The sequence below is a fragment of the Lasiosphaeria miniovina genome, assembly GCF_030549165.1.
Source record: "Lasiosphaeria miniovina strain SMH2392-1A chromosome Unknown B0T26scaffold_3, whole genome shotgun sequence".
NCBI classification, from domain to species: Eukaryota; Fungi; Ascomycota; class Sordariomycetes; order Sordariales; family Lasiosphaeriaceae; genus Lasiosphaeria; species Lasiosphaeria miniovina.
In genome coordinates this window covers 6,682,311-6,710,068 of record NW_026848222.1, presented here as the reverse complement: position 1 = coordinate 6,710,068, position 27,758 = coordinate 6,682,311, and the positions used below count along the sequence as shown (strand labels likewise).

The 27,758-nt window shown below is 54.8% G+C and overlaps 9 protein-coding genes across 9 annotated transcripts; 4 read left to right on the top strand and 5 right to left on the bottom strand.

Moving 5' to 3' along the window:
* Nucleotides 1–901: 901 nt before the first annotated feature.
* Nucleotides 902–5,642, top strand: B0T26DRAFT_641292 (uncharacterized protein; the record flags this gene model as incomplete). Its single annotated transcript, XM_060437318.1, has 4 exons — nucleotides 902–1,475; nucleotides 1,599–2,738; nucleotides 2,817–3,805; nucleotides 3,867–5,642. 4 exons carry the CDS (start codon nucleotides 902–904, stop codon nucleotides 5,640–5,642), a joined length of 4,479 nt encoding a protein of 1,492 aa, XP_060299536.1.
* Nucleotides 5,643–7,590: 1,948 nt separating this feature from the next.
* On the bottom strand, nucleotides 7,591–8,349 carry B0T26DRAFT_750870 (ankyrin repeat-containing domain protein; the record flags this gene model as incomplete). Its single annotated transcript, XM_060445290.1, has 2 exons — nucleotides 7,591–7,893; nucleotides 8,074–8,349. The coding sequence occupies 2 exons, from the start codon at nucleotides 8,347–8,349 to the stop codon at nucleotides 7,591–7,593; spliced, it is 579 nt and encodes a 192-aa protein (XP_060299535.1).
* Nucleotides 8,350–11,131: 2,782 nt separating this feature from the next.
* On the top strand, nucleotides 11,132–11,959 carry B0T26DRAFT_750869 (uncharacterized protein; the record flags this gene model as incomplete). The annotated part of the gene is made up of 3 exons (XM_060445289.1): nucleotides 11,132–11,187; nucleotides 11,258–11,442; nucleotides 11,568–11,959. 3 exons carry the CDS (start codon nucleotides 11,132–11,134, stop codon nucleotides 11,957–11,959), a joined length of 633 nt encoding a protein of 210 aa, XP_060299534.1.
* Nucleotides 11,960–13,253: 1,294 nt separating this feature from the next.
* B0T26DRAFT_623253 (heterokaryon incompatibility protein-domain-containing protein) lies at nucleotides 13,254–14,048 on the bottom strand (the record flags this gene model as incomplete). Its single annotated transcript, XM_060436112.1, has 1 exon — nucleotides 13,254–14,048. A coding segment is annotated over one exon (795 nt), but the record flags the coding sequence as incomplete, so codon positions are not given.
* A 1,984-nt stretch (nucleotides 14,049–16,032) lies between these two features.
* On the top strand, nucleotides 16,033–18,242 carry B0T26DRAFT_265057 (cytochrome P450). Its single transcript, XM_060434072.1, has 6 exons — nucleotides 16,033–16,194; nucleotides 16,328–16,881; nucleotides 16,944–17,214; nucleotides 17,288–17,570; nucleotides 17,649–17,883; nucleotides 17,948–18,242. The coding sequence occupies exons 1-6, from the start codon at nucleotides 16,123–16,125 to the stop codon at nucleotides 18,075–18,077; spliced, it is 1,545 nt and encodes a 514-aa protein (XP_060299532.1). The 5' UTR covers nucleotides 16,033–16,122; the 3' UTR covers nucleotides 18,078–18,242.
* Nucleotides 18,181–20,361, bottom strand: B0T26DRAFT_265053 (uncharacterized protein). The gene is made up of 6 exons (XM_060434071.1): nucleotides 20,116–20,361; nucleotides 19,889–20,052; nucleotides 19,582–19,801; nucleotides 19,449–19,530; nucleotides 19,244–19,383; nucleotides 18,181–19,155 (listed from the first exon to the last, which is right to left on the bottom strand). Exons 1-6 carry the CDS (start codon nucleotides 20,162–20,164, stop codon nucleotides 18,407–18,409), a joined length of 1,404 nt encoding a protein of 467 aa, XP_060299531.1. The 5' UTR covers nucleotides 20,165–20,361; the 3' UTR covers nucleotides 18,181–18,406.
* A 431-nt stretch (nucleotides 20,362–20,792) lies between these two features.
* Nucleotides 20,793–22,421, bottom strand: B0T26DRAFT_706938 (uncharacterized protein). Its single transcript, XM_060441835.1, has 2 exons — nucleotides 21,864–22,421; nucleotides 20,793–21,799 (listed from the first exon to the last, which is right to left on the bottom strand). The coding sequence occupies exons 1-2, from the start codon at nucleotides 22,239–22,241 to the stop codon at nucleotides 21,176–21,178; spliced, it is 1,002 nt and encodes a 333-aa protein (XP_060299530.1). The 5' UTR covers nucleotides 22,242–22,421; the 3' UTR covers nucleotides 20,793–21,175.
* Nucleotides 22,422–23,109: 688 nt separating this feature from the next.
* B0T26DRAFT_750864 (uncharacterized protein) lies at nucleotides 23,110–25,695 on the top strand (the record flags this gene model as incomplete). Its single annotated transcript, XM_060445288.1, has 9 exons — nucleotides 23,110–23,159; nucleotides 23,221–23,495; nucleotides 23,574–23,976; nucleotides 24,042–24,148; nucleotides 24,213–24,228; nucleotides 24,312–24,429; nucleotides 24,505–24,538; nucleotides 24,614–24,987; nucleotides 25,078–25,695. The coding sequence occupies 9 exons, from the start codon at nucleotides 23,110–23,112 to the stop codon at nucleotides 25,693–25,695; spliced, it is 1,995 nt and encodes a 664-aa protein (XP_060299529.1).
* Nucleotides 25,696–25,900: 205 nt separating this feature from the next.
* On the bottom strand, nucleotides 25,901–27,106 carry B0T26DRAFT_643562 (ADP-ribosylation/Crystallin J1; the record flags this gene model as incomplete). The annotated part of the gene is made up of 2 exons (XM_060437546.1): nucleotides 25,901–26,529; nucleotides 26,578–27,106. The coding sequence occupies 2 exons, from the start codon at nucleotides 27,104–27,106 to the stop codon at nucleotides 25,901–25,903; spliced, it is 1,158 nt and encodes a 385-aa protein (XP_060299528.1).
* Between the last annotated feature and the right edge of the window lie 652 nt (nucleotides 27,107–27,758).

Sequence of the window (27,758 nt, the reverse complement as noted above, 5' to 3'; positions counted from 1 at the left end):
CCTTCGTTGGTCCGCAGCCATCGTACGAGGGCATGGAAAGTAGGCTTATTCATGCGAAAGAGGTCCTTGAACCGAGTGTCTGCGCCATTGAGAAGGCAATTGGCCAACCGGCGCGCAAATCGAGGGCCACCGGGGTGTATAACTTCGCGTAGGCCAAGTTGAGTGCCTTGCTGGCTTGGTTGGTGGTTGAGCCTGAGCCGAGGGTGCAGAATCGCCAAAACGGCGGCAATGCTGAAGTCACGGCTGGCTTGGAAAGTATCCCACATCGTCGTTATGCTTCAAGCATTCTTGGTTGGTACGAATTACATACAAAGTCAATGTTGAGGCTCATTTCTAACCCTGTACAGACTTTTCCAACCGGTTCTCAGCCCACTTCCAGTGTGGCTTTGCCTGTGGCGCCAGCTTTGGATCTACTTTCCACCGAAAAAGTCACATATTCCAGCTTTTCCAGCCATCTTGCAACTCGCCAAGTTATGGCCAAAAACCGGCAGAATCCTCGTCTATTTTACCATATTCGGTATGGCTGTGGCCCGGGCGGCCTTGCAGTAGCGTGGTACATGCGATTCCAGGGGTGTTGGCATGAGTTTGGCTGGCAAAATTTTATGAGGTACAAAACCCACTTTTTCCACTCAAAATTGGTGCCAGAAAGGGTCAAGCTCCCTCCGGAAATTCGATCAATCTTGGTCTTGGCGCCTGGGACCTAAAGTACCGAAAAGCTGACAACTCGCCGAGTTTGAGAAGATCAGGGCCTAAGCGTCGAAATGGGCCTCAGTGTAGTACCCGCTTAATAGCCGCAACCCGACCTCTGGCCGCATAAGGCTTGCTCTCGGCCGAGCGACTGCGGCCGTTCTTCGCGTACTACGCAGAATCATCGTTCGCTGCTACCGAGCATCCCTCCGTGATGGCCGCCGCAACGAAGCCGCAACAGCAGCAGCAGCAGCAAACGCTGAAGCTGCCCAAAAACATCGAGGACGACGAGCGCGATGTCGCCGACCTCTGGACCGAAGCCCTCAAGGCGTACAGGGGCATCGTCGGTTTCGACCTCACCGTACGAACGCCCGCCGCCAACGTGCAGGCGCTCGTCGACCTCGGAACCGACGAGATGAAGAAATTCCACAAGTTCCGCCACGACGACAAGAAGGTCGATACGCTCCGCAGCCTGCTCTCCCAGAACCTTGGCTTAATCGAGCAGAGCGCGCAGCAGCTCATCTCGGCCGCCACGCCTGCTTTCCCGCCGGCCGCCGCCATCGGCACTGCCGTCACCTGGATGCTGAGCGCGTGCCGGCAGGTCTCCGCTGACTACGACGTCGTCGAGGTGTTCTTCAACGACATGAACAGCTTCCTGAATCGCGTCGTCATCCTGGAGAAGAGGATGCCGCAGCACCGAGCCTACCGGAACTGCCTGATGGAGGTTTTTACGGCCTTCCTGAAGATGTGTGGCTTTGCCACCGAGTATACCAAACTTGGACGCTTCAGTAAGTGTTCTCTAAATCCTCGAGGACATATAGACGGGTATTTGGTCTCCATGTTGGATCTCGGCGGCAATGCACAACATCATTGTCGAAGCCGCAGGGAAGTTCGCTGACCACATCTCGCAGAGAAATGGATCATGAACCTCATGAAAGGCGAGGACGGCGAGCTCGGTGGCGCTCGGAAGGACATGGACCTCAAGCTCGACCGCCTTCGCGACGCAACCCACTTCGCCATCCTCGGTAACACGGAAGAGCTCAAGAAGATGGACCGTGAGCTGCTCGAAAACCAGCAGGCGCACACCCAGATGCTCGAGGCCCAGACCTCTATGCTGCACAACCTGCTCGACGAGAGCCAGGGCATGCGCAGCGACATCGCGAAGCTGCTCGAGGCGTTCGAGAAGAAGGACTCCGAGACCAAGGGACAGGCGAAGGCGCAGGCCATGGGGCAGAGCAAGGGCGCTTCAGCCCATCGCATCCGCAGCCTGCTCCCTGACGTGGAAGGCGAGGGCGCCGAGTACCAGATCCTCAAGGAGACCATAGTCGACGGCACATGCACATGGGTCTTCGCTCAGCCGGCGTGGCAAGCCTGGATCGAGAGCCTCGACGGCGAGCATGGTGCGCCGCCGAGGCTGCTCGCTATCACGGGCGAGCCGGGCACGGGCAAGAGCCACATCGCCGCAACCGTCTACGACCAGCTCCACCGCAAGGCGACCGAGGACGCCGAGCGGCACATCTGCGCTGCGCACTTCTACTTCCGCGAGCAGCACCCCGGCCTGTCGACCCTTCTCAACGCTCTCATCACGACCGCCAACCAGATCGCGGAGCAGAGCCCCATCCTGTGCGAGAAGATCTACAGCCAGCTGCTGCGCGTCGACATCCTGATCGACGTGACGCAGCAGAAAAGCCTCCTGCACAACATCCTCGAGCCGTGCTTCGAGGCGCGCGCCAAGCACCGGTTGTTCCTCGTGCTCGACGGCGTCGACGAGCTGAGCGACCCGGAGAAGGAACTGCTCAGCGAGTTCTGGCAGCACGTCGTGTCGGCGAACATGCGCATCTCGCTCGTCGTCACTTCTCGGCCTGGCGGGCTGGGTAGGCTCGCCGACCCGGAGAAGGCGGCGCCACTGACGATCAACGCGACGAAGGAGAACCAGATGTCGGACCTTGCGGCGCTCGTTCGGAGCCGGCTCGGCAATCTCGGCGCTTTGAAGCGGTTCGGTCCGTACGTGAAGCAGAAGATCTCGGAGAAGATTGAAACCACGGCACCTAGTAGGTCCTCCCATATTTGATCCGAGTCGTTTCCCGACATGACCTTGTCGACTATGCTCCGGACTAACTAGCCGCTAGACTTGCTGTACGCACAGCACATGCTCCGCCGATTCGATGCCATCGGCCGCGAAGGCGCCGTTCTCCGCCAGCTTGACCAGCCCATGCCGCCAACACTCCACAGCCTCTACGAGGTTATGCTCGCGGAATGCCAGCGCCGCACCGTCGCCAGCCGTCAGCCTGTCGTCGCTACGCTCCTCCGATGGATCTCATTTTCTTTCCGCCCACTCGTACTCGACGAGGCCGTCTCTTTGCTTCGCTATACGTCTGGCGATAGTACGTTTGACCTTGACGAGATTCCGGAGCTTATGACGCGGTTCATCCGGATCGGCGACCCCGGTAAGGGCTCGGAGGTCGGAGAGACGACCGAGATAGAGTATCTCCAGACCGGCGGCATCAACGAGCCCGTTTACAATGACGGACAGCTGCCGCTAAAGTTTCGCCAGCGCTCTATGAGGTCGTTCTTCCGCGATGCCGCATCCGAGTCAGAGTCCGACACCACCAAGAGTCTTCTCGCGACGCCATCGGAAGCCCATCGCCTGATCTTCCTCACTGCGGCAAACATGGCTCGCCCGGCGCCAGAGGAAGCGGTTGACAAGTTGGATTCGGGTCTGGCTACCTACGCGACGCTGTATTTGATGGACCATTGGATTGGAATCGATCCAGGGGACCACTCGGTCGAGGAACGCACCGAAGTGATGGAGGCGCTCGCTTTGGTCATGTCGAACGAGCACGGCTACGCCAAGATGGCGGAGATCGCCAAGGTTGACTACAAGAGAGATTTCAACGACGATGTTCTCAAGAGGATGGGCTTGTGGGCGAATCTGGCGACAGAAGGCACTCAGCTGCAGCTGAGCTCCAGCGCCGCCGAGTGGTGGAAGCGCGTTGCCCAGAAGCCCGCCACCGGCCTGCTCGAGCTCGCCAAGGGGCACTTCCAGTTGGTGTACCAAGCGCCAAACGCACCGTCGGCAGCGGAATCGTACAAATTGGCGCGAGCAGCTCTAGTTCAGGTTTGTGCATGCCCTCAGCTGACTACTACCGACCGAGTTAATGGAGCTAACATCCACATAGAGCGGCTACGGCAACAAACTGGCTCTCCAAGCGGCCGAGAACTTCCCATCTACCGACGGCGACGGCGAAGCGCCCGACGCCGATCATGTGCCCGACGAGGCAGAAGGTGTTCTCGGGCTGGGGGGTCTCTTCGGCGACATGGAGTTGGACGCAGGGGCGTACCGCGCGATTGGGTCACTCCTACTGTTATACGACCATCACGAAGAGGCGCGGTCAACCTGCCAGAGAGCCTTGGAGTGCAGCCCCAGCCCGGTGGAGACTTTTAAGATCTTCTACCTGAGGGCCATGTCCGAGTGGAAGCTGGATCTGCTCCAGGAGGCCAGCCACAGCATCGCCGACTGCCTGACCGGCATCGACACGGACGGCGTGACGGAACTCTTCAAGCGTTGGGCTTACATTACAAAAGGCAGGATCGAGGCCAAGCTCGGCAACAGCGCCGTCGCCGCCGAGTCGTACAGCAAGGCCAAGACGTACGACTCGACCACCCTCATCTGGGGCAACATCCTGGACGAGGAGATTGCCATCTACAAGGACGCCGACGACTACGCCGGCCTGCTCGGCGTCCTCAAGAAGTGGACGCCCATCGAGCGTCTCACCTGGCTGACCTGGGACTACGCCAGCCCCGACAAGGACCGCGTGCGGCACATAAACTTCCAGGACGCGGCGGCGCGCGCCGGCGAGCAGGCGTACATGGTCGCCGTCTACGAGGAGGTGATCGCGCACCTCGACAACTTCGACGCCGCGGCGCCGCTGCGCTGCGACCTTGCCGACGCGTACATGCTCGTGTGCGGCGACGCCGAGGGCGCCAAGCGCGTGCTCGACGAGGTGCTCGACAGCCGTTCGACGGGCCACGCCTACAAGTTCACGAGCGAGGACCCGCGCTCGGTGCTACAGCGGACCATCAGCCTGCAGTCGCGCGTGCTGTTCGAGCTCTTCGCCGCGTCGCGCGACCCGGCCGTCAAGAGTAAGCTCCTAGACGAGGTGAACGGCTTTATGAAGCGGCCGCTGGCGACGTCCGTGTCGTCCTCTCACGCGACGGCGATGCTGCACCACGACATCACCGTGGCGCGCATGACGCTGAAGGTCGGGCCGCGGCTCGAGTTCCAGAAGCGCATGCAGAAGGTCTTCGACGCGTGCTTCGAGGCGCTCGAGGACAACGTCGGGTGGAACGATGGGTGGAGCCTGATGCTGCTGTCGCAGGCGCTGGCGCACCTGAGCAGGGCGGTGCGCAGCGGCGAGAAGCTCTGGCACGCGGGGCGCGTGCTCCTCTCGGCGATATTCTCAAGGCTCGATCCCGACGTCAGCATCGTCCTGCACGCGGACAACGAGGACGAGGACGAGGACGAGGATGAGGACGCCGACCCGGACAACCCGTTCCTCGACAAGGACGGGGAGGCTCCCCCGGAGGACGAAGGAGACCTGACGCACATCCCCGGAGTCTGCGATGGCACCATTTGCAGGCCGACGGCCACGTTCAAGTGGTGGGGAGGGCGTTCGGGTCAGCTGTGCCTCGACTGCAACGACTGTCTCTTCTGCGAGCAGTGCTACGCGGTGCTGCTGGCTGACAAGACGGGCGAGCAGCCGTTCCAGAGCCGGCGGTTCTGTGGCCGGCGACACGATCACATCAAGGCTCCCATCGAGGGATGGCGAGGCGTCAAGGATGGGATCATCAATATCGAGGGAAGCGAAAGCATGAGCATCAGCGTTAATGATTTCTTGACGAACGTCCGCGACGAACTAATCAAGGGCGCGTGGGACCAGTTCTGGGAGGGCTAGATTTGTTCAGTTCAGTACAGCCACTCTGAGGACTGTTAGGTCTAGGCTTTTAGGAATTCAAAGTACAGATAAAACCAGAGTATCACCGCGTATATCTGGACGACGCCATGCTGAGTGATGAAGTGATCTTCATTTGCTGCATGCTTTCCTTGGCTGTCGTCGCTTGAAGATCTGGTCCCGAGTCGGGGGATTTAGTCTCAGCTGGGGCTGGCGCCGCTGATGACCCGAGATGGACCCACTGGCGGCTACGGCGCTCATTTGAAGACGTGCCATCAGCCGGTTGCAGTATGTGCCCTTACCCTAAATTGGTCGTAGCATCTTACGTCCGATATCCATCTGTCGTGCAAGCGCTTCGATGACGCGGTCATTGGTCAGCTAGTCCCGCGGAGTGGTTACTACGGGTACTGCGTCTCTAGCACACAATCCACGACGCCGCACCTCTCCTCAGTCATCTCAATGAACTCACTGCATTACCTCCTTCCAAGCCGGCCACCATGGTCGCACGCCAACAGCAAAATAGCCACGACCAACTCAGCAGGCAAGGCAACCGCCGCGCAGCTTGGCACGTATCCTTTAAACCACTTCGATACCGTTTGCCTGGAGAGTTTGCAGTTCTTTTGAGCTCAGCGTAAAGGTACATTCCTATCGACAGAAAAAGAGGCGTGCTGTATTGATAGAAGAGAAGGATATATATCTATAATAATAAAAAAGAAACATACGCACAGTGGCAAAAAAGAAACGTACCCGCACCGATAAGAAAATATCATTAACGATGAAACGGAACCCGTAAACGATATGGAAGTACGTGCTACCAAACGAGATGGAGAAAGGTGACCGTTGTCATCGATTCACCGTGGCTGTCTATATCTATAACCTAGTTTTGTCTATCATGTGTAGGGTTAAATTGAAATCCGACCGGCTATTTCGATCAAAGGGGCATGGTTTACGTATACGGAATCTAGCTTTCCTAATTCTCAATCTCGCCAGTTAAGGAGGTTAGGGGCAATCGATTACATGAGGTTGGAACCATTGCAACTGCACGGGTTACTGTAGCTATGATTGCGACGGCCTAGGAAGCCAAGTGTCGAAGGAAGGACAGGGAAGTTGTAAGCTGCCCGCAAGAGTGGTCTCCCGGTTGCCATAACCTAAGTCTTTGCCATAACGTAAGTCTTTGCCATAACGTAAGTCTGTAGACGAGGCCGATTCGCTTATTAGTGAACAGGGGAAGTGTCTGCCTAACTGTAGCAAGGTTCTTTGAGGAATTCTTTGAGGAAACACCGATGCAGGAGTGTAGGAGTTTCCACCGAGGCGGCGTAAAGTGCCCTTTTTGCGTTGATAAATGGCGAGTCTAGCCGGGGCCAAATTCCCAATTAAGACTAGCGCGGGGCAGGGCCGGCAGGCTTCATGCAAGTGTCTACAGTGCCGACCGTGATATCCGTGAAAACTCGAGCAGGAATTTTAAAAATAAAGGAAATTGTTTCTTATAAATTTTCGAATCGTAACCCGAAACCCCCAGTGAGAATTTCTGGGCGCCCTCCGAGCCCTCCACAGGCTCGGGGCGCTCCCCTACTGCAGTCTACCTAGTATGAACCGGGGGTTCGTCACAATAGTGTATAAAATCGCTCTCTTTATCTTTTACCACGTAACACTTAGAACTAATATTCACGCCCCCGTAAGAAAATTAACTCGGTCCCCGATTAAATTCCTCAGCAGCACTACCCAAGTACGCCTAAACGCTATTTAGCCACTCTAGGCTCTCCATAGCATCGTGAAAATCATCATCCGACCCCGTATCCTCATCCACCTGTTCAATATCATTAAGCAACGAAATAAATGCCGCCTGCACCTCGCCCGTCACCTTCTTTGCGTGCAAAATCTGAAATGGCGTTTCTCCTTGCTCGTCTCTAGCCATGGTATATATCGCCCTCATCTCCCTCATCCTCGTTAATTAACGGATCAACTCAATGTCCGGGAACCATGCTAGGTAATGGAGCATAGTATCTCTGTTTTTGTTGACGTGTCGCACATTGGCTCCTAGACTGATCAGCTCGATGACATTCTCATGCCGGTAGTGGCAGATTGCATTAAACAAGGGGGTGTCGCCCTCGCCGTCAGCGCATTCGCTGTCCATGCCAACGTGTACTACCAAATGGCGGATCGCGGCTGGCTCGCTGTAGCCAGCGGCATGGAGCAGGATAGACCATCCGGTGTTGGTTAGTAGGTTGATATCCGCGCCGTGTTGAAGCAGGAGCTAGATAAAGCGTATTGCGTCCCGAGCACGCATGACAAGCTCGAGGGGTATACTACCAGCTCTGTTCCGGTCATTTCCTCGCGCTCCTGCCTGGATGAGAAGCTTCGCCGCTTCAAACCTCTCATAACGGCATGCTAGGTTGAGGGCGCTCGCGCTCTTCAAGGCTGTTTGTTGGTGAACATTGGCTCCGGCGTTGAGAAGGATTCGCAAGGCCTCCATGTCGCCCTTGATGACTACTATGTGCAAGGGGCTAAGTCCGGCGAGGCTCATACTATTTATGTCGTCTCTATTGTTGGGATCGCGCACCAAGCCAGCGAGGTTGGCCTGTATAGTACCAATCACCACCTTGTGTAACGTGGGTGCATCTTCTTCCAGGTAGCGTGATATGGGCAGAAGTCCGGCCACCTCCCTGGAATCGATATCGTCCAGGAGACTCAGCTGGAAGGCGACATCCATTGGGGTTGCCAACTTGCCATTTTTCGTTGTCAACTGGAAGGGATCAGCACCTGCCTGCAGAAGGAGTGAAACTATGGCGGGATGTGGGAATCCCAATGCCACATCCAACGGTGTGTTGTCAAATTCGTCAATATCATAAATGGAGACGCGCCGATTTTGCAGGATTCGGCGCACCACTTCAACCCTCTTCTCACTGACATGCATAAATAAATGGTCAGGGTCGTAGAACTTGGCCCTGCTGACAATCCTGATTAGCATCTCGGGATTTCCGTACAAATTGTGCGAGATGTGGATCGAGATGGCCGCCCTCATAAGCCAATCAGGAAACTGACAAAAGGCTGTTACTTTCCGTGTGCCGGTGCCACTTGGGAACCTGTGGCATGTCGGGGCCGTACATAAACTGCTCGACGTGACGGTATAAGCGAGAAAGATCGAGCCTAGAACCCGGTTTGACACGCCCAGTTGCCTCACTGAGTGACTAGCTGTGGTGTGACACAGACAGCGGCAAGCCTCACTGCACCCCGGAAACCGCCTCAGTGCTGATGCTGCGTAGTAGGATAAAAAAGGCGGGATTTGAGGTGACGGCGCCGGTCTAATGGCTGCGTCGCTCTGGGCTCGAGTTTGGCCCACAAGTTGTCGTCGGAGTGACAGGATCTCTTGTCCTATGCGACTCCCTATATGTTGCGTCACCCTTAATTCCATGGTATCTAGTCGGCTATCCATATGGGCGATGAGTGAGCGATGTGAGTTATCCAGAGCATCGCCGAAGATCGAAACTGTGTCGTCCCGGGCTGCACGAATACTCCGATTGGTAGAGTCCGAAACGGCCTGGATGGCGTCTCGGAATCCCTTGACGCCAGTTTGTAACTCTGCCGAAACGACACTTGATACAAAAAAAAGTCAGCTAGCCCGATTATCTCTTTGACAGTTGGTAATCATGGCCCCAACACCTACATGTTCTGGACAATGAGGAGGCGGCATGTATCGAACGTTAAGCTCTTAGCTTCTCGCCTCAATCTAGCTATCTTGGCCCTGTTTCTAAGCCAGAGCGCCCCCCTCCTCATTCCAATGTCGTGGAACTGCCCTAGGCGGGTGGCATCCTCGTGTTGTAATTTGTCTACTATCTCCTCGATTTGTCGAATGACCTCGGCCCCTTTGTCGAGTAGCGCTCGTAGCTGGTCGTCAGATGTTGAAGGCGAGACATTGCTTGCAGGGGCCGCTGGGCTGGAATTGCGCAAACCATTCTGTATCTCGCTGAAGAAGTGCTCGACTCGGCCGAGCTCATCGCGCAGCTGCTGCAAGTCGGCCGGGGCATTGCGCCAAGCGTCGCAGAGAGCGAACAATTTCGAACCCGTCCGCACTGAGACATCAACAATTCCAACCACGGCAGCAAAAATTTCCATATCCTCGGTTATTTGAGTAGTTCCTCTTCCTTTGCGTCAATGATAGCTTCCTCTCGGCTTTTAGGTGGCGTTCCGCTTCAAAAATATTGAGCTAGACTGCCTCTTTGGTATCTCTCTGGACTCCCCTACGGGTTATTTAACGACTATTAGAGAACCTCAATCGGGCCGAGCAATGTCAGCAAATTGCTATAAATTCATCTCCCGGCTATATACACGTAGAACCTTGAGTAACCGTACTGTAGACATTAACTAGAAACAAGGCCAGCGCGGCCAGACTCGCGACAAGGCTGGCTTACCCGACGTTAGCACCAGTCTTACCTCACCGAGAATAGGAATTGCACGACCAGTTGGATAAAGTCAATTTATTTAATTGCCATAGGATCGCGACTATCTCCCATGCCTTTATTGCGGCTACCCCAATAACGAGCCCGGGTAGAATGCAAGGTAATTCGCAAGGTTAATAAACTCGCATCGCCCCCAACACTCAATTTCCAAAGAGAGGACGCACCATAGATGCTCGTAACTAACTAGCGAGGGGGCTGGCTTATCATCACATGTTCCAAAATGGCCTCAGAGCAAAGGGCACAATGTGTCAGACTAGTTACAAGAATGGAATACCCAATGCGTTATGTGTAGCCTATGACACATCTCCTCCACGCGCGCGTCTATTAGCGACCTTGGTCATACCTACTAGTATAGCTTGATTGAGTTAAAGAGCTAGTAAGCCTCTTGAAAGGCTGACGGATTAGCCGCGACAAAGCTCTTGCACGTAGACGCCTTATTGTGATAGGTGACTCTTCGTCTTACGAGTCCTAGTCGACAATGGAACCGCAAAAGGTGGTGTTGATAATATATTAAGATTCACTTGCTAGGACAGAATGCCAGTAGCAAATGGGAAATAAAATCGCCTGTTGCTGCATCTGGTGTAGGGACGAGGAAAGACGATAGAAAGATATTCCGGAGAAAAGATTATACGACTCAAAATAGTCTGCTTCTTAAAGTACTTGCCCACGTCGCATCTACCCTTGGACTTGTCAGCCGTCAAGAACGACGTCAGCCAATTGCTCGGGCCCGGATTCCCAGCCGTGATATCCGCAGGGATGGGCGAGCGGGGGAGGAACCAGATTTTGAGCGTCGTCGACGTAACCTAAGTAGCATAGATACCGCCGCCAGCGCTGTTGAATCAGTTGCTATAACCCTAACCGACATATGGGCGCTTCCGCCCGAGAACATCACTAACATGTTCCTAGTAAGGATTGTGGGATTCTACGGTGCCCTCTCTCATCCAGTCTAGTCTCGGTATTTAATTTCAACATCACTCAGTACCTATATCCGTGTTCCTGTACGCCATAGCGCGCACTGCGAGCCGCGTGTCAATCATGCTATTTTACTTCCGCGTCTTCGCCAACACGCCTGGCCGCCGCTTCGCATTGCCGTGCTGGCTCTCGACTTGCTCAGTGCACGGCCTTTATCCTGCTCATTCTTTTCCCGTGCCGACCCGTTAGCTATTTCTGGAACAACTTGGACAACGAGCACGAGGGCACGTGCATAGACTTCTTCGGCGAGGCTTTCGGCATTGCCATTAAGGACATTATTGTGGACCCCATTATCATCTCGCTACCGCTGCCGTATATTGCGCAGCTTAAGCTATGCATGAAGAAGACCATGAGCTGCCTCTTGTTTTCCCTCGGTATCTAGTCCGTTCGCTCTGTTCAAGCTTTAATATCTTGTCTTCTTCTTATTCAAGCCAGCTATTTGCTAATCAAGATAAATCTCTCCTGGGCCAGTGTTATTGGTGCTAGCGCCGCTCGAAAGGGCACTTTCCCGCCGCTTCGGCGCCAGGTGTTAGGGACCTGATGCGAGCCAACCAGCAATGCTACTCGTATTTCGACGGGACCGCGGCGGGCGGTATGGACGCCGTGAATAGGTTCGGCGATTACGTAGCCGCTCACGGGCCCTTTGACACCGTGCTCGCCTTCTCTCTCGGCGGCGCCTTAGTATCCATCTTTCTGCTCCGGCCCGAGACGGGCAACGAGAGGCTTCAACAAGCCAAGCGCCATATACGCACCGTCGTCTTCATAAACTCCATTATGCCGTCGGCCTGGGACGAGCTAGAGAAGAACGGCGGCGGGCAGGTGACGATTCTTCGCGCCGCTAGGGTGGCGGCCGAGAATACCTTCATCGACATACCCACCATCCATGCCTAGAGTTCTAAGGATGTGCACTATCCGGGCATGGCCAGGCAGGTCATGTCGATGTGCCGCGAGGAATGCCGCGTCGAGGTCAAGCATAGCGCGGGGCACGGGGTACCAACGCAGGACGAGGCGGGTGTGCTTGCAAGTGCAGTGAGAGAGCTATGATAGAGTAGTCTCTGTACGGGCAAAAAGGAAACGCGAAAAGGTTAGTGTAGCTGAGATTTGAGGCTGCTGTAACTTAGTTTAAAATTTAAAACTACCGATTTTCGATAAGAACAACAATATGTATATAATCCGGAGCAGGCCTATTCTTAATCGCAAGATCCATAGTCTCTGAAAGAGCAATCCTCGTCTCGTTCGCCCTCGATTCATTCCAGCCTGCCAACACTGGTGTTCCTCGTTGCCCCTCGCGCCAAGTTAAGACGATCGGAGATTCCACTTCAGCTGCAGAACCAGTTTCGAGGCGTAGAGCAGAAACGTTTACCTCGATATCGTCGAGGTTTCTGGAACATAAAAGCAAGAAGGGCGGGTAGGTGCCCGGCGTCTCCTTGTTCACGAATAGCAGCAGGATTTCAGATTCTGCGTCGTTACACGGGTACAAGAAAGCGAGCTCGTCATTTGGCGCCTCGAATTTATCAACCCCTCTATAACGCGAGCGCTGGACCCTCGTTGAAGTATAACCGAGCCGGGTCACCTGCAAGGAGAACCTGATCCATGGTCTGTCAATGGGGAGACGTGGCCCAGCCAGGCCGTCGCCCAAGACCAGCGCACAATCAATGTGCTGTCGCGACTGCATGTTCACAGCGCTGTTTCTTTCGCTTAGCAGCAGCGGTGCACGGTTTTCGTGGAGGTGGGCTCGGCTCCAGAACCCATCCTTGTTGTCGAAAAGCACAAGACCGACTTGCCCAGATGGCGTCCAGCACTCCAGCATGGCGACTAGGAGCGGGCCCGACCATGGCGAGGCAAGCGTGGTGCGGTGGAATTGTGCAAGGTCAAGATATGCAGACGTCTCCGGGTCTAAGTCTTGTCGCTCTAAGGCGAGACGCGATGTTTCCATGGCCCCAGGTGCCAACTCGCTCTGGCTGGAGGACTTCAGGGTTGATACATGCAGTCGAACGCGAGACTTGGAGACCTCGTATGTTGCAGAGTTTGCCTGAGGAGAGGGGCCATCTGGAATTGACGAGCTGCTGCTGCCTTCTGGACTCGGCCACGGAGAGGGGCGCACATCCCCATATGGTTCAAAACATTCTGGCGCGGGAGCAAGGAGACCAGACCGCCGCAGAAATGCAGCTCGAGATTTGTATTTCCACACAAAAATAGACATGTCATCTGACTGGTTCATGATCTCGCGCTGCAGGCGGATGAAGGCCTTGCTTCCTTCGCCATATAGAAGGGGCATGTTGACGCCAAAAAGACCCATGAGGGCATAGGCCTGGTCCTCGGGGCGGCTGGTGACGCGCCTCGCCGCCCACGACATCCGCTGGGCAACACTGCATTCGTCAAGCACGGCCCGGATTGATGTGGGATAGTATCGTGCCGTCCATCGTCCGTAGTATCGCGCAGTCCATGAGCGATCCATTGCGGCCGGCTGCGGTGAGAGCACTTGAGTATCAATGCCAGTGATTGATGCAATCTCGACAGCCAGGCTGGCCTTTGTGCCTAGCTCACGCCATGTCGAGCCCAAGAAGACGACTACGGCTGGGGCAATCAGCTCTTGCAGCGTCCATCCCCTCTTGAACCAGCGACTCGCAGCAAACACGTCCAGATCCAGGTCAAGGACGTCACTCAGGTACGCATAGCATACGTCGGCATCCTTATACCAGTTGAACATTGAGTTGATGGCCTCGGACAGCTCGGCGCTCGAAGATTTATCGATGCAGCACGTGTCGATCCAGATCCAGTCGAAACCCTCCCGGCGTGCTACCGCGCAAGCCCCCGCTATCTTAGCATAACCACTTAGTCCGCGAAAATGGTCAGGGCCGCGGAGTAGATCAGACAAGCTAACTTCCTCTTGGCCCCAGGTGTGCGACAGTATCGAGTAACGGGGAATATCGCCGAGAAACTCTTTAGCTTGCTCGTTAGACGTGTTGAGAAGGCGCATTGGACCTTTGGTGGCGTGCCAGCTGTGGACACAATGATGGCAAAAATAAGTAACCAGATAGATTACGGAGTAGACTAGGCGCCAAACCCGTCTTTCCATGAAGCACCATTAAGTCGGACAGCAACAGTCAACAGCTTCCATTACTCTTTACTCTTAGCGCCGAAGGAGCGGGGAAGGCGGAGCCATCGCATTCGCAATCCGGCTCGGGCTGTGTATGGGTCATGTGCATGGGTCAGCTCACCTAGTCACCTACCTACCCACCTTGCTGACAAAAGTGCCATGGGAGGTATGGGTGTATGATAGGTACTATGGTGTCACTGTGATAAAATCCTGTCACAGGTAAAATAGAGTTGGGGAAGTGCATTAAGACAGGCATGTAGATTAGAAGCTATTTTACAAAGCGAAAAATTTCCGAAAAAAAGTCTAATTGTTCATGCATAAGAGAATGCGCATGGGAGCTACCCTACGTAGCGTAAATGTGAGCACGGCACTGTATGTGCGAGAATGCCTGCGTGTGGCTGCAGGCTCAGGAAGCCACACTACTGCGGCCGGACAGGGGTTTGTTTATGAGCTTTGATGTACGCACCCACCGTTTTTTTCGTCGCACCTACCTGGGCATATTGGCAGCTGTTGGCAGTTGAGATACTCAGAGCCTATTTTAGGCCGGTAAAATCGCGAAATACCATCTAGCCGCCCATATGCCTACCATGCAACCCGGCAGCCCGGGTCAACGGCGTTGAAGCCGTCAAAACCTTCAAAAGCCCTGAAAACGCGTTTACCGTGGTGTTTCCATTTTGACGATTTCTTCGTTGTTGAGTGAGCCTCGAAATAAAGGCAACTTGCAAATGGCAACTTTGAGGCCCGGATTTGTACGTAAATTAGCCAAATGTCATGGCATGCGCCCAGCTACCCGAGCAATGCGTTGAATCCTGATTTGTTGACATGGTGATGTAATTCCTTGGTGTTGAGTCTAGCAATCTAGTCTAATGACAACCTAGTTTGTTGATATGGTGATATAATTCCTTGGTGTTGAGCCCGTCAATCTAGCAACTTAGTTACCGAAGTCCGCCTTACTAGGAAAAGGGTCATCTTCATCCCCGGAAACGAAGAAGGCGTCTTCTTCGTGGTCTTTCTTTTCTTCCCTTTCTTTCTCTGTTGTGTTGTTACCTTTCTCTTTGGCCCTGCGCTGACGACGATGCAGTCTGAGTCAATCTCCATGTCTTCTTCATCCTGTTCATCCTGTTCATCCTGTTCATCCTGTTCGTCCCGCTCTTCTAGGCTCGGCTCGGCTACCTCGAACTATGCATACAAAGGCCTGCAAAGGCCACCTGGCCGCTACAGACCTTAAAACACCAAGTGCGCGCAAAAAGCCCGGCATGTGAAGGCGTAAGTAGTGTCATTTTTACTTTACCGAGCTTCCTTAGTGCCCGGTAGGGCGTTGGGTGGCTGCCATGCAATACGGCATTTTACCATACAAAAAGCGGCCCCTGCGTTGCCAGCTGCCAATATGCCCAGGTAGGTGCGACGAAAAAAGTGGTGGGTGCGTACATCAAAGCTCTTGTTTATTGCGGCGAATCTCGTCCTCCCCTTTTACAAGTGATTATTGATCCGTTAAGCTAGTGGTTATCTTTAAACTCAGTCAGTTCAATTGTAAATTAACCGATGCAAAAATCGGGAAACTCCCCATAGACCTCATCCACACACGTGATCCAGACACACACGGCTTGATAGTTAGCGTGCGGAGAACTGGGGGCTGAATATGCCGAACGAGAGGATTTGCGGGGTCTTGGTTTCTGGAGCGAGCTTCTCCGCAAGAATCGGCAGTTGAGGGGTCCATCTAGACTAGCTGAACTGGCAATTATGCCACCCAGACACAAAACAATACATAGGTAAGGGAAAAAGAAAAGGAACAGAAGAGAAAGGAGACAAACGAGAAGAACGAGCGCTCCAGCCAGCTACACTTCTTCGGCACAGATGCCAGATAGTCACTGCAAATTTACCACACGCCAAGGACAAGAAAAGAGCTCCTTCCAGCTTGCCAGCCTTGAAGGCTCGCATTAATTCTGGCATCATAATGTTCACCACTTTCGTTTTTACCATTGGTATTGGTCTAATTGTGTTATACTTGGGCCTCGTGTTTCCGACGGTAAGTCCCGGCAACACACCTGTCCACACACTTGTCAACTCCGAGATTGTCGGATGGGATCTTGAAAATCCGAGACGCCGAATGCGACGCCTTCAGATTAATGTCCTAGTTAGCTGACGCGCCCCAAATCAAGCTGGAGCAAAAATGGAGACTCTATGCCCACCGATCGCAGCTCCCACCTGGGCCGAGGGTAATAAAGACGGGCATCCGGAAGCCGTGGTTGTGGTTCCGTGAGCTGAACCAAGAGTTCGGAGACGTCGTTTACCTGCAACTCGGACCAACGCCTACGATCGTCCTCGGCTCTGCACAGGCCGCGTGGGATCTCCTGGAAAAGCGGGGATCGACGTATTCTTCAAGGCCGCGCTTCATCATGGGCGGAGAGCTCCTGTCGGGGGGGATGAGAGGCCTTATGGCTCCGTACTCACCTTACTGGAGGCGCTGGCGAAAGCTGTTGCACAGCGGCTTCATGCAACGCCAGAGTGAATCCTACCGTCCAATCCAGAGCCTCGAGTCCACGGTCCTCATGCACGACTTGATGAGAGACGCGAGCGGCTTTCGGACCCATCTAGAACGATATGCTGCCTCTGTCATCGTCACTGTCACGTATGGGCGTCGTGTTGAGGATGTCCGTACTGATGCTGTTGTCCAGCGCAACGCAGAGTCGATGGACCGTCTTACTTCAGTCAAGTAAGCAGCTCATCCCAGTCGGTTGCTAGGCGGCGGACATGACTCTAATGCTTGGTACGCAGTATCCCGGGAAAGTTTGCAGTCGAGCGCTTCCCGGCGCTCAAATATGTCCCAAGCATATTCGCCCCATGGAAAGCTAAAGTCCTGGAGCAACGAGGTCGGGACATTCAGTTTTACACAGAATTGATGGATGAAGTCCGGGATAAGTTGTCGAGAGGTGCTTTGAACGACTGCTTCGCAAAGCACCTTCTGCAGGAGCAATCTAGCCTCGGGATGAGCGACTTGGAGATTGCGTACACGGCGGGAACCCCATTTGGGGCTGGTGTTGAGACAGTAGGTTCCCGGTTTTCCCCAATGGCCGAGTGATAATGTTGATGCAGTTTTGACTTACCGGTCTTGCTTACAGTCTGCGGGCTCACTTGCGAGCTTCATCCTCGCGTGTGTCAAGTTTGGCAAGGAGTTCATTCCCCAAGCACAAAGAGAGCTCGACAGGGTGGTAGGAAACGAACGACTTCCCACGTTTGAAGACCTACCGGCACTCGAATACGTGGCGGCCATTGCCTCTGAGACGCTACGCTGGCGACCCGTGGCCGTCTTGGGAGGTACTCCACACGCTAGCACGGCAGACGACGTCTATAATGGCATGTTTATCCCCAAGGGAAGCACTGTAATCGCCCCTCTGTGGTCTAGTAAGTCCAAGTTCTAAGTTGGTGTTAGATTTGAGCTTGACCCAAGCTTGACCCAATACTAAAATCCTCGCTTTCCAGTCCACCTAAACGAGGCCGATTTTCCCGACCCGCATCACTTCAAGCCAGAGCGCTTTTTGGAAAATCGCGCGTATCCCGGCACCTTTGGACACAGCGCTTTTGGATGGGGTCGTCGTATCTGTCCCGGAATGCATTTGGGCTCAGCTTCCGTGGCAATTAACATTGCACGCATATTGTGGGCTTTCGACGTCGCCCCGGCCCGGGATGGAGAAGGGCGTAATATCGAGGTCGATATGTGAGTGAAATCTGCGAATTTCCTCCATAGGCCAAGAAGCTGACAATTACTTAACCCTCTCCAGATTTGCATATTCAGACGGTTTTAATTCGACGCCACTTCCTTTTCCCTGTTCGATCACGCCACGGTCGTCGAGGCATGCGGAGGTCGTTCAAAAAGAGTATGAAGCTGCCGTGAAGCAGTTGAAGGCATAGCAGGATACATTTTATACATACCATCGTCACGTGCTTATAGTTGGGTCAAAGTCGCAATAGTCTCACCTTTGGTGATATTAGCGGGAAGGTTAAATTTTCTCAAAGATTTTGCCAATTTACGACCTTGGCCAACATGAAAATTACCACACTGCTAGTTAACAGCTCAGTAGCAAATCCCCAAATCCCCAAATCCCCAAAAAGAACAAAGTTGCTGTAGATACTGGACCAGAAATAACAGAGTCCATGAACGTTGTCTAGACCAAAACACGGGAAACTGCAACAGTTCAGCACCAACCCACGAAATTCAGGCAAGGGAGTGGGACATAAATTTAGAAGCGCATGGTGGTTCCCATCTTTTCTGACAAGTCACCGAGCTGGTTGCTAGAATCTGTCGAGTCAGTCGTTTGCGGTTTGGTCTCAGTGGTAGTCTCGGTCTTCTCTTTAGCGGGCTTGCTCTCGGGGAGAAGCTCCTTGAAAAGGAATGGAGACATGTAAGACATGGCCCTCGTCTCGTTCACGGCCAGCTCTGGCTTCTGAGTGATCATGTCCACCTCGGCAACAATCCGGTTCAGCATGATACGAACGTCCTGACGAGCGGCCTCGAGACCAGCAATTGTGGGAGGGTAAGGCTTCGTTGCCCGTTCTGGGTTATTGCCGACGGCTACCAGGGAGGAGCGTATCGACTCGTCGTCGTCCGACTCAGCTGCCTCGGTAGTCTGCCTGGGGCTGGTTGGGGAGCCCTGCTTCGATTCCCGGCTCCGCCGTGCAGCGAGAGACTCGACGAGGATCTCGGTCCCTGCGCTCACGTTGAAGGCCATGACTTGCAGATTTTTGTTGACGGTCTTAAAATCAAGGTAGGCCTCTTGGAGGACCGTTGTGTAGACTCCCGCCTTTTCATAGTTGGGTATGATAGCGCGTGGGTCGTTGCCGCTCGTGAGCTTGCTCAGAGCAGTCTGGAAGCTGCGCAGCGACGTGTACTTGGTGAGGATGGCGTGTGTTCGCATGGGAGTCTGAGCGACCAGGTCGGGGAACTTCAGAGCCGCGGCTCGCATGGTATCCAGAGTCCAATCCGAATCAGCTAGAAATTCAGGGCTCCGGTGTTAGCTCCTTGCCATGCCTGTACCATCATAACGTCAAGTTGGGGGATCTTTATCGAGAAAACTCACAGGGTTTCAGATCCTGGCCACCACCAGACCACGAGACGGACACGGTTGTCTCGTTCTCCTCCAGGAAAGTGTTGTCGGTCTTGACGAGCTCCCCGTTAATATCCAAGGAGAAGCTCTCCTTGGTGAAGTTGATTGCCGCACTGCCCCATCGTTAGTCAAGCATTGATGGGGTGTGGTTGGAGACTGGGAGAGACTGGGAACATACTCAGCCTTCATACTGACAGCCTTCTTGCGGTCCTTGGCCTTGACGGAGATGACGGCAATGAATTCGCCGCCCTCCTGGAATCCTGCTGTCCGTTAGCATCCTGGCAAGGCACTGTCGATACTTCGAAACTTGCCTGAGATGAAGCTGTCGCCGTAGACAGAAGCGAAGTGCTCCGGCTTCACATCGGGGATAGGGTCGAACTTGTTCAGAGAATGATCATATATGACTTGGTTGACCACCTTTACCGAGATCATAAAGCTGGCGTCGCTTTCCTTGACCTTTGAAGTGTTGATGAAGTCTCCTTTTCCCTTTGCGTCAAAGGCATCGTATTTGATGGCAAAGGCGGCATTGATCTAGTAACAACGCAAATCAGCCGAGTTCCCCCAGTAATGTGCTTGCCTTGTCTTGCCTTGGCTTGACATTGCTCCCTGGGCACTCACATTCATGGCGTTCGTCACGTCAGTGACCTTGTCAATGACAGCAGTCTTGTATATGACTTCCTGGGCCATAGGAACCCTCGGCTTCTTATCCAGAGCGTCATCAAGTTGACTGTCTCTGACAACGGCATCATTGATGCAGAGCTGTTGGGTAAAGGAGTTGAAGCCTGCGTACCCAGTTAGTAGACTGGACGGCGAGGGGATCGTCAAGCCAACTGCAAATCACTTACCGGAGCCCAACTGCATTGCAGTATTGTATGGAGCAAGGAGGGTCGCCATTTCGAACACTGCAAGAAGAGAATAGAAAGTCGAGTAAACTGGGGGTCAGTTGATGGTTCGAAGTGAAAGATTGTGCCTTGATTCGTGCAGATTACCAGCGGTGAGATTACCATCGGCGGTGCACAAGAGCAACCGTGGATCGACCGGGCTTTATAACACCACACACAACAGCGAGGACAAATCCACATCAAGCTCATTGTATTCCAGGCCCCCATGCCGGTTGGTCGGTGGTAATTACAGTACTTGGCCAGAGCCAGCCGAGTTGCAGGGTCTCGGGAGCCATCTGAGCTCCAAATTAGAGCGTGCGTGACCATCGACTGCCTGTTGACGAACCGGGATTGCCGATTCGCCCTATATCGTGTAACTACCGATAGCTAGTGCACAGGTTAGCCAGGATGGCGGCACCGCTGACAGCTGAATATCCAAAGAGGAATGCCAGCTGCCATGAAGCATATTGGCGTTTCCAACCGCCGCATGGAGGGGGGGCATGGTTGGAGCTAGGCTTTTGGTTACTCAACACACTCAGGTACCTCAGGGTACCTAAGCCAGAGAACCACTCTTTACCGTTCCGTCATAGGGCTGACAGCCCTCTGAGCTTTTTTGCCAGATGAGGGGACACGGATTGCGGTGTGGGGACACGGATTGCGCTGTGGCGACACGGATTGCGGTGTGGAGATGAGTCGAAGCCGCCATTGGCCCATTGAGTGTGCGGGGTAAAGACGTTTTCGCAGCATGCTGCAGAGTTCAGCAGCGCCTCGGGGTCCCGAAAGAGCACAAAGTCTCGGCGGTGCCACCACTATCAACGCCCAGGTGTGCAGAACCCAACAGCCGCAAAGCCCGGCACGAGCTGAACTCGATGCTGACCGGAGATATGCCCAATGAGTGCAGGTGCATCCAATGATAATTACGGCACCTAGGTAGGTACGGAGATGGATAAAACGAGCGAAACTAGGGTAGCTAGCGAAACTAGGTAACTAGGCCCTTGGCACCAGTGGAGGTAACAGGGTTAGCTCATGCGCTATGGAGCGCCTCAACATAATGGCGCAGGCCCGCATAGGGCAGGAGCAGCAGCTCGACAACCAAGCCAGCCCTACACAGGGCGGCACACTGCTCTCTCGAGATGGACACGCGGCCAAGAGCATCCAGGCCCATCCCCATCCGTCCAGCCCTATCGCCCACCCTGCGAGCCAAGCCCCAACCCCTATCGCTGTTCTCGGCTGCCGAGACCACGAGACGCGTTACTGAAGCAACGTCGGCGGCACCGGAATTCAGCTGACAGTTGTCGAGCGAGTCGTAGACGGCCAACGTCCCCGCTCCAAAAGCGCTTGCCGACCGCTCATGCTCCTCAAACGACTTTCGGATCCTTACCCATAGGATCTTGATGGTGAAGGATCCGCGCAGGTCTTTGGAGTAGGACGACGTGGCCGTCGACCCGCCGAGCATGGTTGAGTTGGTGCCGCCGAGGACATATGCCGCCACGTAGTACTCGCCATACGCCGCCCGAAAAGCTGCCTGGGCCGCCGCCGCGTCCTTGGCACGGCGGAGGAGCGCAACGGCTTCGGCCGAAAGGCGGGGTTCGCGCATGAAGCTGACCATGCCGCTCCGGTAATTTGTCCGGAAGCTGCACTGTGATTGCTGCATTAAGATCGTGAGCAGGTGTCTGGAGGAAAAGCGCTGGCGGCTGGGGAGAGGGGCGTACGCTGTTGTCACTGGCAACCGTCTTTTCGTACTTGGCCTCCCCCTCGGCGCCCAAAAACGAGCCGCCAATGGAGCCCGAGAGAGAGAAGTCGGTGTGCTCGTAGGCCGATGCGGCTCCCATAGACTCGGCCATGGTCACCTTGCCCCCCGATGCACTTGTGAAGACCAAGGGGCTTTCATCCAAAGACTGCTGGGAGAAGGCCGACCGGGATTTGTCGAGGAACTCGCTCTTGACCCCTTGCTGGCGCGAGACTGAGAGAGAGGTGCCAAGCAAGACGGGCTCTCGCGCCCAGGGCAGGTTGACGGGAATCTGGCACGTTGCTGCATATCGCAGACTCGGCATGAGCGGGTCATGCGGGAAGTCGTCGACCAGGCCCATTTCGGCGTTGCTGGTTTGGGTTGAGTGGGGAGGTAGGTAGGTAGGTAATTACTATGTTAACGACACGCTCACAGTATCGCACGAAGTAGGTATGGTCTAGATAGTCTACCTAGGCAGTGAACCACAATGCATGACTGCAACAAAACGAAGTTGATATTTATCCTCGTCGTCAGCTCTCCCAGTTCCCGCCTCGTCGTATTACCTACCATCTGCGGCCTTATCTCGCACGCCCGCTTTTCAAGTGTCCGTTGTGGCTTGCGGGGAAGAGCTGAGCCAAGCCGCTAGTGTGGGAGATTGGGAGCTGAATTGCATGCCCCTGTTTTGGCTGGCCCCTTCTTGGCTGGCCCCGTCTTGGCTGGCCCATCTTGGCTGGCCCGTCTTGGCTGGCCCCGTCTTGGCTGGCCCAGAGCTTGCTGAAATCCCAAAGTGGAATCCTGCACGGAATCGCCGCTAAATCGTCACATCAAGGCCTACACACTGCCGTTGACTCTGATAGTATCCCCTAACCTAACGTGACTCGTCGCCATGATGTCCGGTGAGCACCGACTATCGACAGACAGGTACGTACCTGGGGAATGTCCATACTTCGTACCTTGGGAGCCACACAGGACTCCTAGCTTGTAAGCAGAACCTGTCAGATGGCCACGGTCTAGCTATGGTCCCGCCACGCTTTGGCATATATCTCTTCCCCCCCTACTCACGACGGGTCGACTTCTTCTGGTAATCGGGCACGCCTTTGTCTACTCATCTGCAATTCGGCGCCCAGCCAAAGTTCAGCACTCGCACAGAAGAAAGGACATCGCTCCTTCTTTCACACGAATTCACCAGACACTAGAGTAAACCGCCTCCTGCCGCAGCTGCCGCAACCATGGCTCTGATGCTGGCGCCTTACAATGAGGCCATGCGCATTGGCATGGGGTAAGTGGAACCGAATATTTGTGTCTTCTAGGTCTTCCTTGTTGCTGACTCTCGGCCACAGCTTCAACAGTTATACGCAACAGCTTTGCGTCAACGACGTGGTGCGGAAACGAGGCGGCGTTGCGGCTTCGGAGAAAGACCTGCGATCTGTGGACACCACTCAGGGCTTGCCGGCTGCCGCGTCTGACAAAGATGCCGCTATCTTGTGCCAGCCGAGTGGGACCATCGTCAAGCATAGGGGTGACGATGGCCAGACCGAGGTCAGCCAGGTGGTGAGCTGGGATGCTGGCTTCGTCGATAGCTTAAGCGACGTGACCAAGTCTCTCAACATCAGCGGTCAGTTCTCTCAGCGCGTTCGGTTGGGAAATATCCATGCCGTTACCAAAACCACCCGCTGACGCTGCTGCACAATAGGCGCCTTGACCATTACATGTGCTGCCCTTGGTGGCGGTGGTGGAGCAAACGCTCATTACGTTGACTCCACAAAGTTCTTGAAAAGTGATGCCAAGTACAACATCCAGGTTAAGGTGACCAACCAGAAACTCGTGGCCGAGGACGTGACCGAGTTTACCCCTATCCCGAACGTGCCGGGATCCAAGTTCAACGAGGTCTACGGCGATTGCTTCATCTCGGGGTTCATCGAAGGGGGCGTGCTGAGTGCACTCGTGCTGAAAACTCTCGAGGACAAGGACGACAAGAAGAACATCGGTGGCGGTCTCAACTTTGAAGTCGGAAATTCCTTCATCAGTGCGAAGGGCAAGGCCGATGGAGATTACGTCGACAACAAAAAGGCGAAGACCGAGTCGACGACGATCACGTAAGTCGACCGCATCCCAAATTCCCACATAGCCGCTGCCCGCGTTCTCTGACAACTTCGTCCAGTATCTCGTGGTCGGGAGGCGGCGACATCAAGCCGAACAGCATCCAGCAATGGTCGATCGAAAACCTTACCCAGGTCGCAATGGAGTTCCCTGACCGGGTAGCAGTGTGTGAGTGTCCTTCCCACCCAACCCAATCGTCTAGTGAAGATAGGGACTGACCTTTGGATCCTAGGCCCGCAAAGAACCTTGTCCGTTCCACTCACTCGCGTGTCTTTCCATATATCATACGTGCCACGATAGGATTGAACTAACGAGTGTCTTGCTATATCAGTGCGATTCTGACCAAGTACTCGTCCCTGCGCAGCTTTCACGAGCAGACGGTCAAGGGGTCCCCGCTGGACTATGAGATTGCCGGCATCTACACAGGCTCTCTCCTGGACTCGTACATGGTAAGTCAACTTGCTCTGGAGTCTGAGGCTCGGACTCAGCCACCCGGTACTGACGGGCAATTACCATTCTTACAGGAGTACAAAGCGATGTGGTCCGACTTGGCCCAAAGTAAGTATCATATTAATAGCGGCGAATTGCCCATGATTGGGGGGGCACTTTGACTGATTGCTCACTGTGAATTAGCCATTAAGGAGGTTGACCGCGGCACTGCGAGACTCCGGCGCCGCGAGATTGACGACAAGCTCATCGAATACGGAAAGTCGGTCAAGGAGGACTACGACAAGCGCATTGCCAAGTACAACGACTTCAAGACGGCAATCGCCAAGTCGCCACAGTACAACAACCAAATTTCGCTCGAGGAGCCTCTGCCTCCTAATGAAATACAGCCATACCTGGCCGACACCTTCGGGCTGGACAAGGCTTCCCGGGACTGCCGTTTCGAGATGATCAAGATCGTGCGCGAGGTGAATGATGTCACGGCCGATCCCAAAGTGGCAACGGACCCCTACCGGAGCTGGCGCTATCTCAGCCCCAACGTCTTCCGCATGCTCTTGCCGGTATGTTGCCACCGAAGCTACCCGGCCGCGGCGCCCCATCCCGATCCCCGTTCCCTCTCATGACGCGTACTGACTGGTCTATGCTCGCAGAGTGACAAAGTAACGATGCCATCGCCTGAGGAGATCGCCAAGATGAAGGCAGACCTCGAGGCCAAAATCCAAGAGTGTGCCGAGAAGCAGAAGCAGATTGACGACGCCAAGATGCAGCACACGCAAAGCTCTGACCAAGCTCAGCAGGAGGCTCAGGCCCTGAGCGCCAGGGAGACGGAGCTCAAGAGCCAGCTCTCCGAGGCCGAGAAGAAAATTTCCGAGCTAACCCAGTCTCTCGCAAATGCACAGCAGCAGGTGCGAGATGTTGGGAGCCGAGATGGTGATGCGCAAAGGAGGATATCGGAGCTGAGCCAATCTCTCGTCAAGGCCAAGCAAGAGTACGACGCGCTGCAAAACCGGTTCAACGAGCTCAGCGCTGGCCCCGACATCACTATTTACGCCGTGGTCTATGGCGGAGTCTATCTCAACAACGCCAATATGGAGAACAGGGTGCGAAGCTTTGCCCAGAACAATCAGGCCTTCACTTGGAACAACGATTTCTTCATGTGCGACCCTAGGCCGGGCCTCGGCAAGGAGGGCACTATTGTATACAAGAAACGGAACCAGACAGTCGTGGTGCTTGCGGGAACCGAGGGCAGGCCAGGACAGTTTCGGTGATTTCCGCTTGATTTGTTCATATTGTTCACCCTGTTCTCACTCGGAAGACTGGGTGCTCACCCTGTTCTCGCTCGGAAGACTGGGAGTCTTTTTCCTTCTTTTTTGGCATGTTCAATCTTGCTCTCCTTGTTTGTTATCTATGACTCGACTAGGTAGACTCAGCTCGGCCAATTATATCTTTCAAGTATCGACGTGGCTGGTTAAATTAGTTCTGATGCTGATGAGGGTCAAGTGCTTGAGGCCCCGGGGAGACGAGCATAAAGTCAACCACCTCGGTAAATTCGACGACAAACTGCAGCTTCTCGCGCCAGCGTAGGGGTATCGCATCAACGCCATCGCGTGCTCCCAATATGCCACCAGCAATGGCGGCATTGGTGTCAGTGTCCCGTCCAATTCGAACCACGTCGACAAGGGCCTCCTCGAGAGGGCGCGGGTCGAAGAGGGCGGCGACAGCAATGATCAAGGACTCGAGTACGTAGCCAGCGCCCTTGAAGGGTAGCGCTCGAGGGCCGTTTTCGGCGGCCACGGGTCCCTTGTCGGCGAGGTCACGGAGGCTGACGAGGAACTTTCCGGCATCCAGAGCCGCCTCGACCTTGCCTGCGGCACGCTGCTCGAACGCGGCAGTGGCATCGCCGGTGACCATGTTGTGGGTGGCGGCGCCGATGCGCGAGGCCGTGTCTCGGCCGATCTGCCAGGCATCGGCCGGAGCTTTGGCGTCGAGCAGGGCACTCACCATGGCGTTGTAGGCTGCGCAGGCAATGGTGCAGTGGGGGTCATTGTGGGTGACTGCCGAGATGAGGATGGATTCCGACTCGAGCGGACATGGTTCTGACGCTGAGCCCTGGGAGCCACGAGCATGGGGGTTGCTGTTGCTGCTGCCACTAAGCAGGGCGGTAGGTATGCAGCGCATAAGGGACCCGTTGCCGGCGCTGCCCATGCCGGCGCCAGCGTTCCGCACGTCGGCTGTCTTCTTGAACTTGTAGATGCCCCTAGCCGTGGCGCCGCCGATATCGCGAGGAGGCTGGCCGCGAGTGCGGCCCGGCCACTTCCCGTCGTACCAGTCGACCATGTACTGAGCGGCGATGGTGGCAACATGGCGGTTCTCGGATGACAGCCCAGATGGAGCATCAGCAGGTTGGGAACGGCGTCGCGCCTCGACGTCGCGGTATGCCAGCAGGACCGCCCTAGTCAGGTCCGTGTCGTCAGTCGCGTGACCAGCCGGCCAGTCAAACGGTCCGCCGCCGACCACGTCCCGCACGCCTTTTGGATGACTGTTGCGGATCTCCTCCCACGCCTCAAACTCGACCGTCGCGCCTAGCGCATCGCCCGCATGCACGCCAAGCAGGGCGCCAAGGATGCGCTGCTGGCGACTTGGGCTTGTAATGGACCGTGTCTCTTCAAAGGCAGCCATTGATTAATCACTGCGTGGTTGGGGAAGGTACTCTGTAACTGAGATAGGTATCCGATTGCGATGAAAAATATTTGTGTTTTGTCTGGGTTGAGCTAGGTTGGCCCCCAATTTCCATCAGCCGCAGTTGCCTGCTGATAGGTAGCGCGTTTGCCATAACACCACTGGCTGCCTCAGAGACTTGGCCGCCCAAGAGAAACGGCTGAAGCGCTAAGCCCAACCCGGCCAAACATTGGACGGTTTACAGCTCACCTATCATGTTGTTCTTGTTTCGCCAAGCGCATGATGCTTTCTTTTGAAAAGGGTCCAGGTAGTCTGTTGCACCTCTTTACAGTCAGGTAGTCTGTTACACCTCTTTACAGTTTATAGAATGTCTCGCGAATTGACACCTGACATGGGCAGTGCATATAAGGGATACATACCTAAGGCAAGAATATAACTATTAATAATTCAGTGAAGTACAGTACATACCTACATACATACGGACTACGGAGTACAGGGTCCAGAGTTAACCATCTTTTGCTTTTGTTTGTTTCAAGCTTTGGTGCATCATTGTGTTCGATAAGATAAGGCAGAAATGCAAGTAGATCCTAACTGGGGAGCACCAGACTAAGGTAGGTAGTATTATATGCACACACGTCCTCACACATAATTA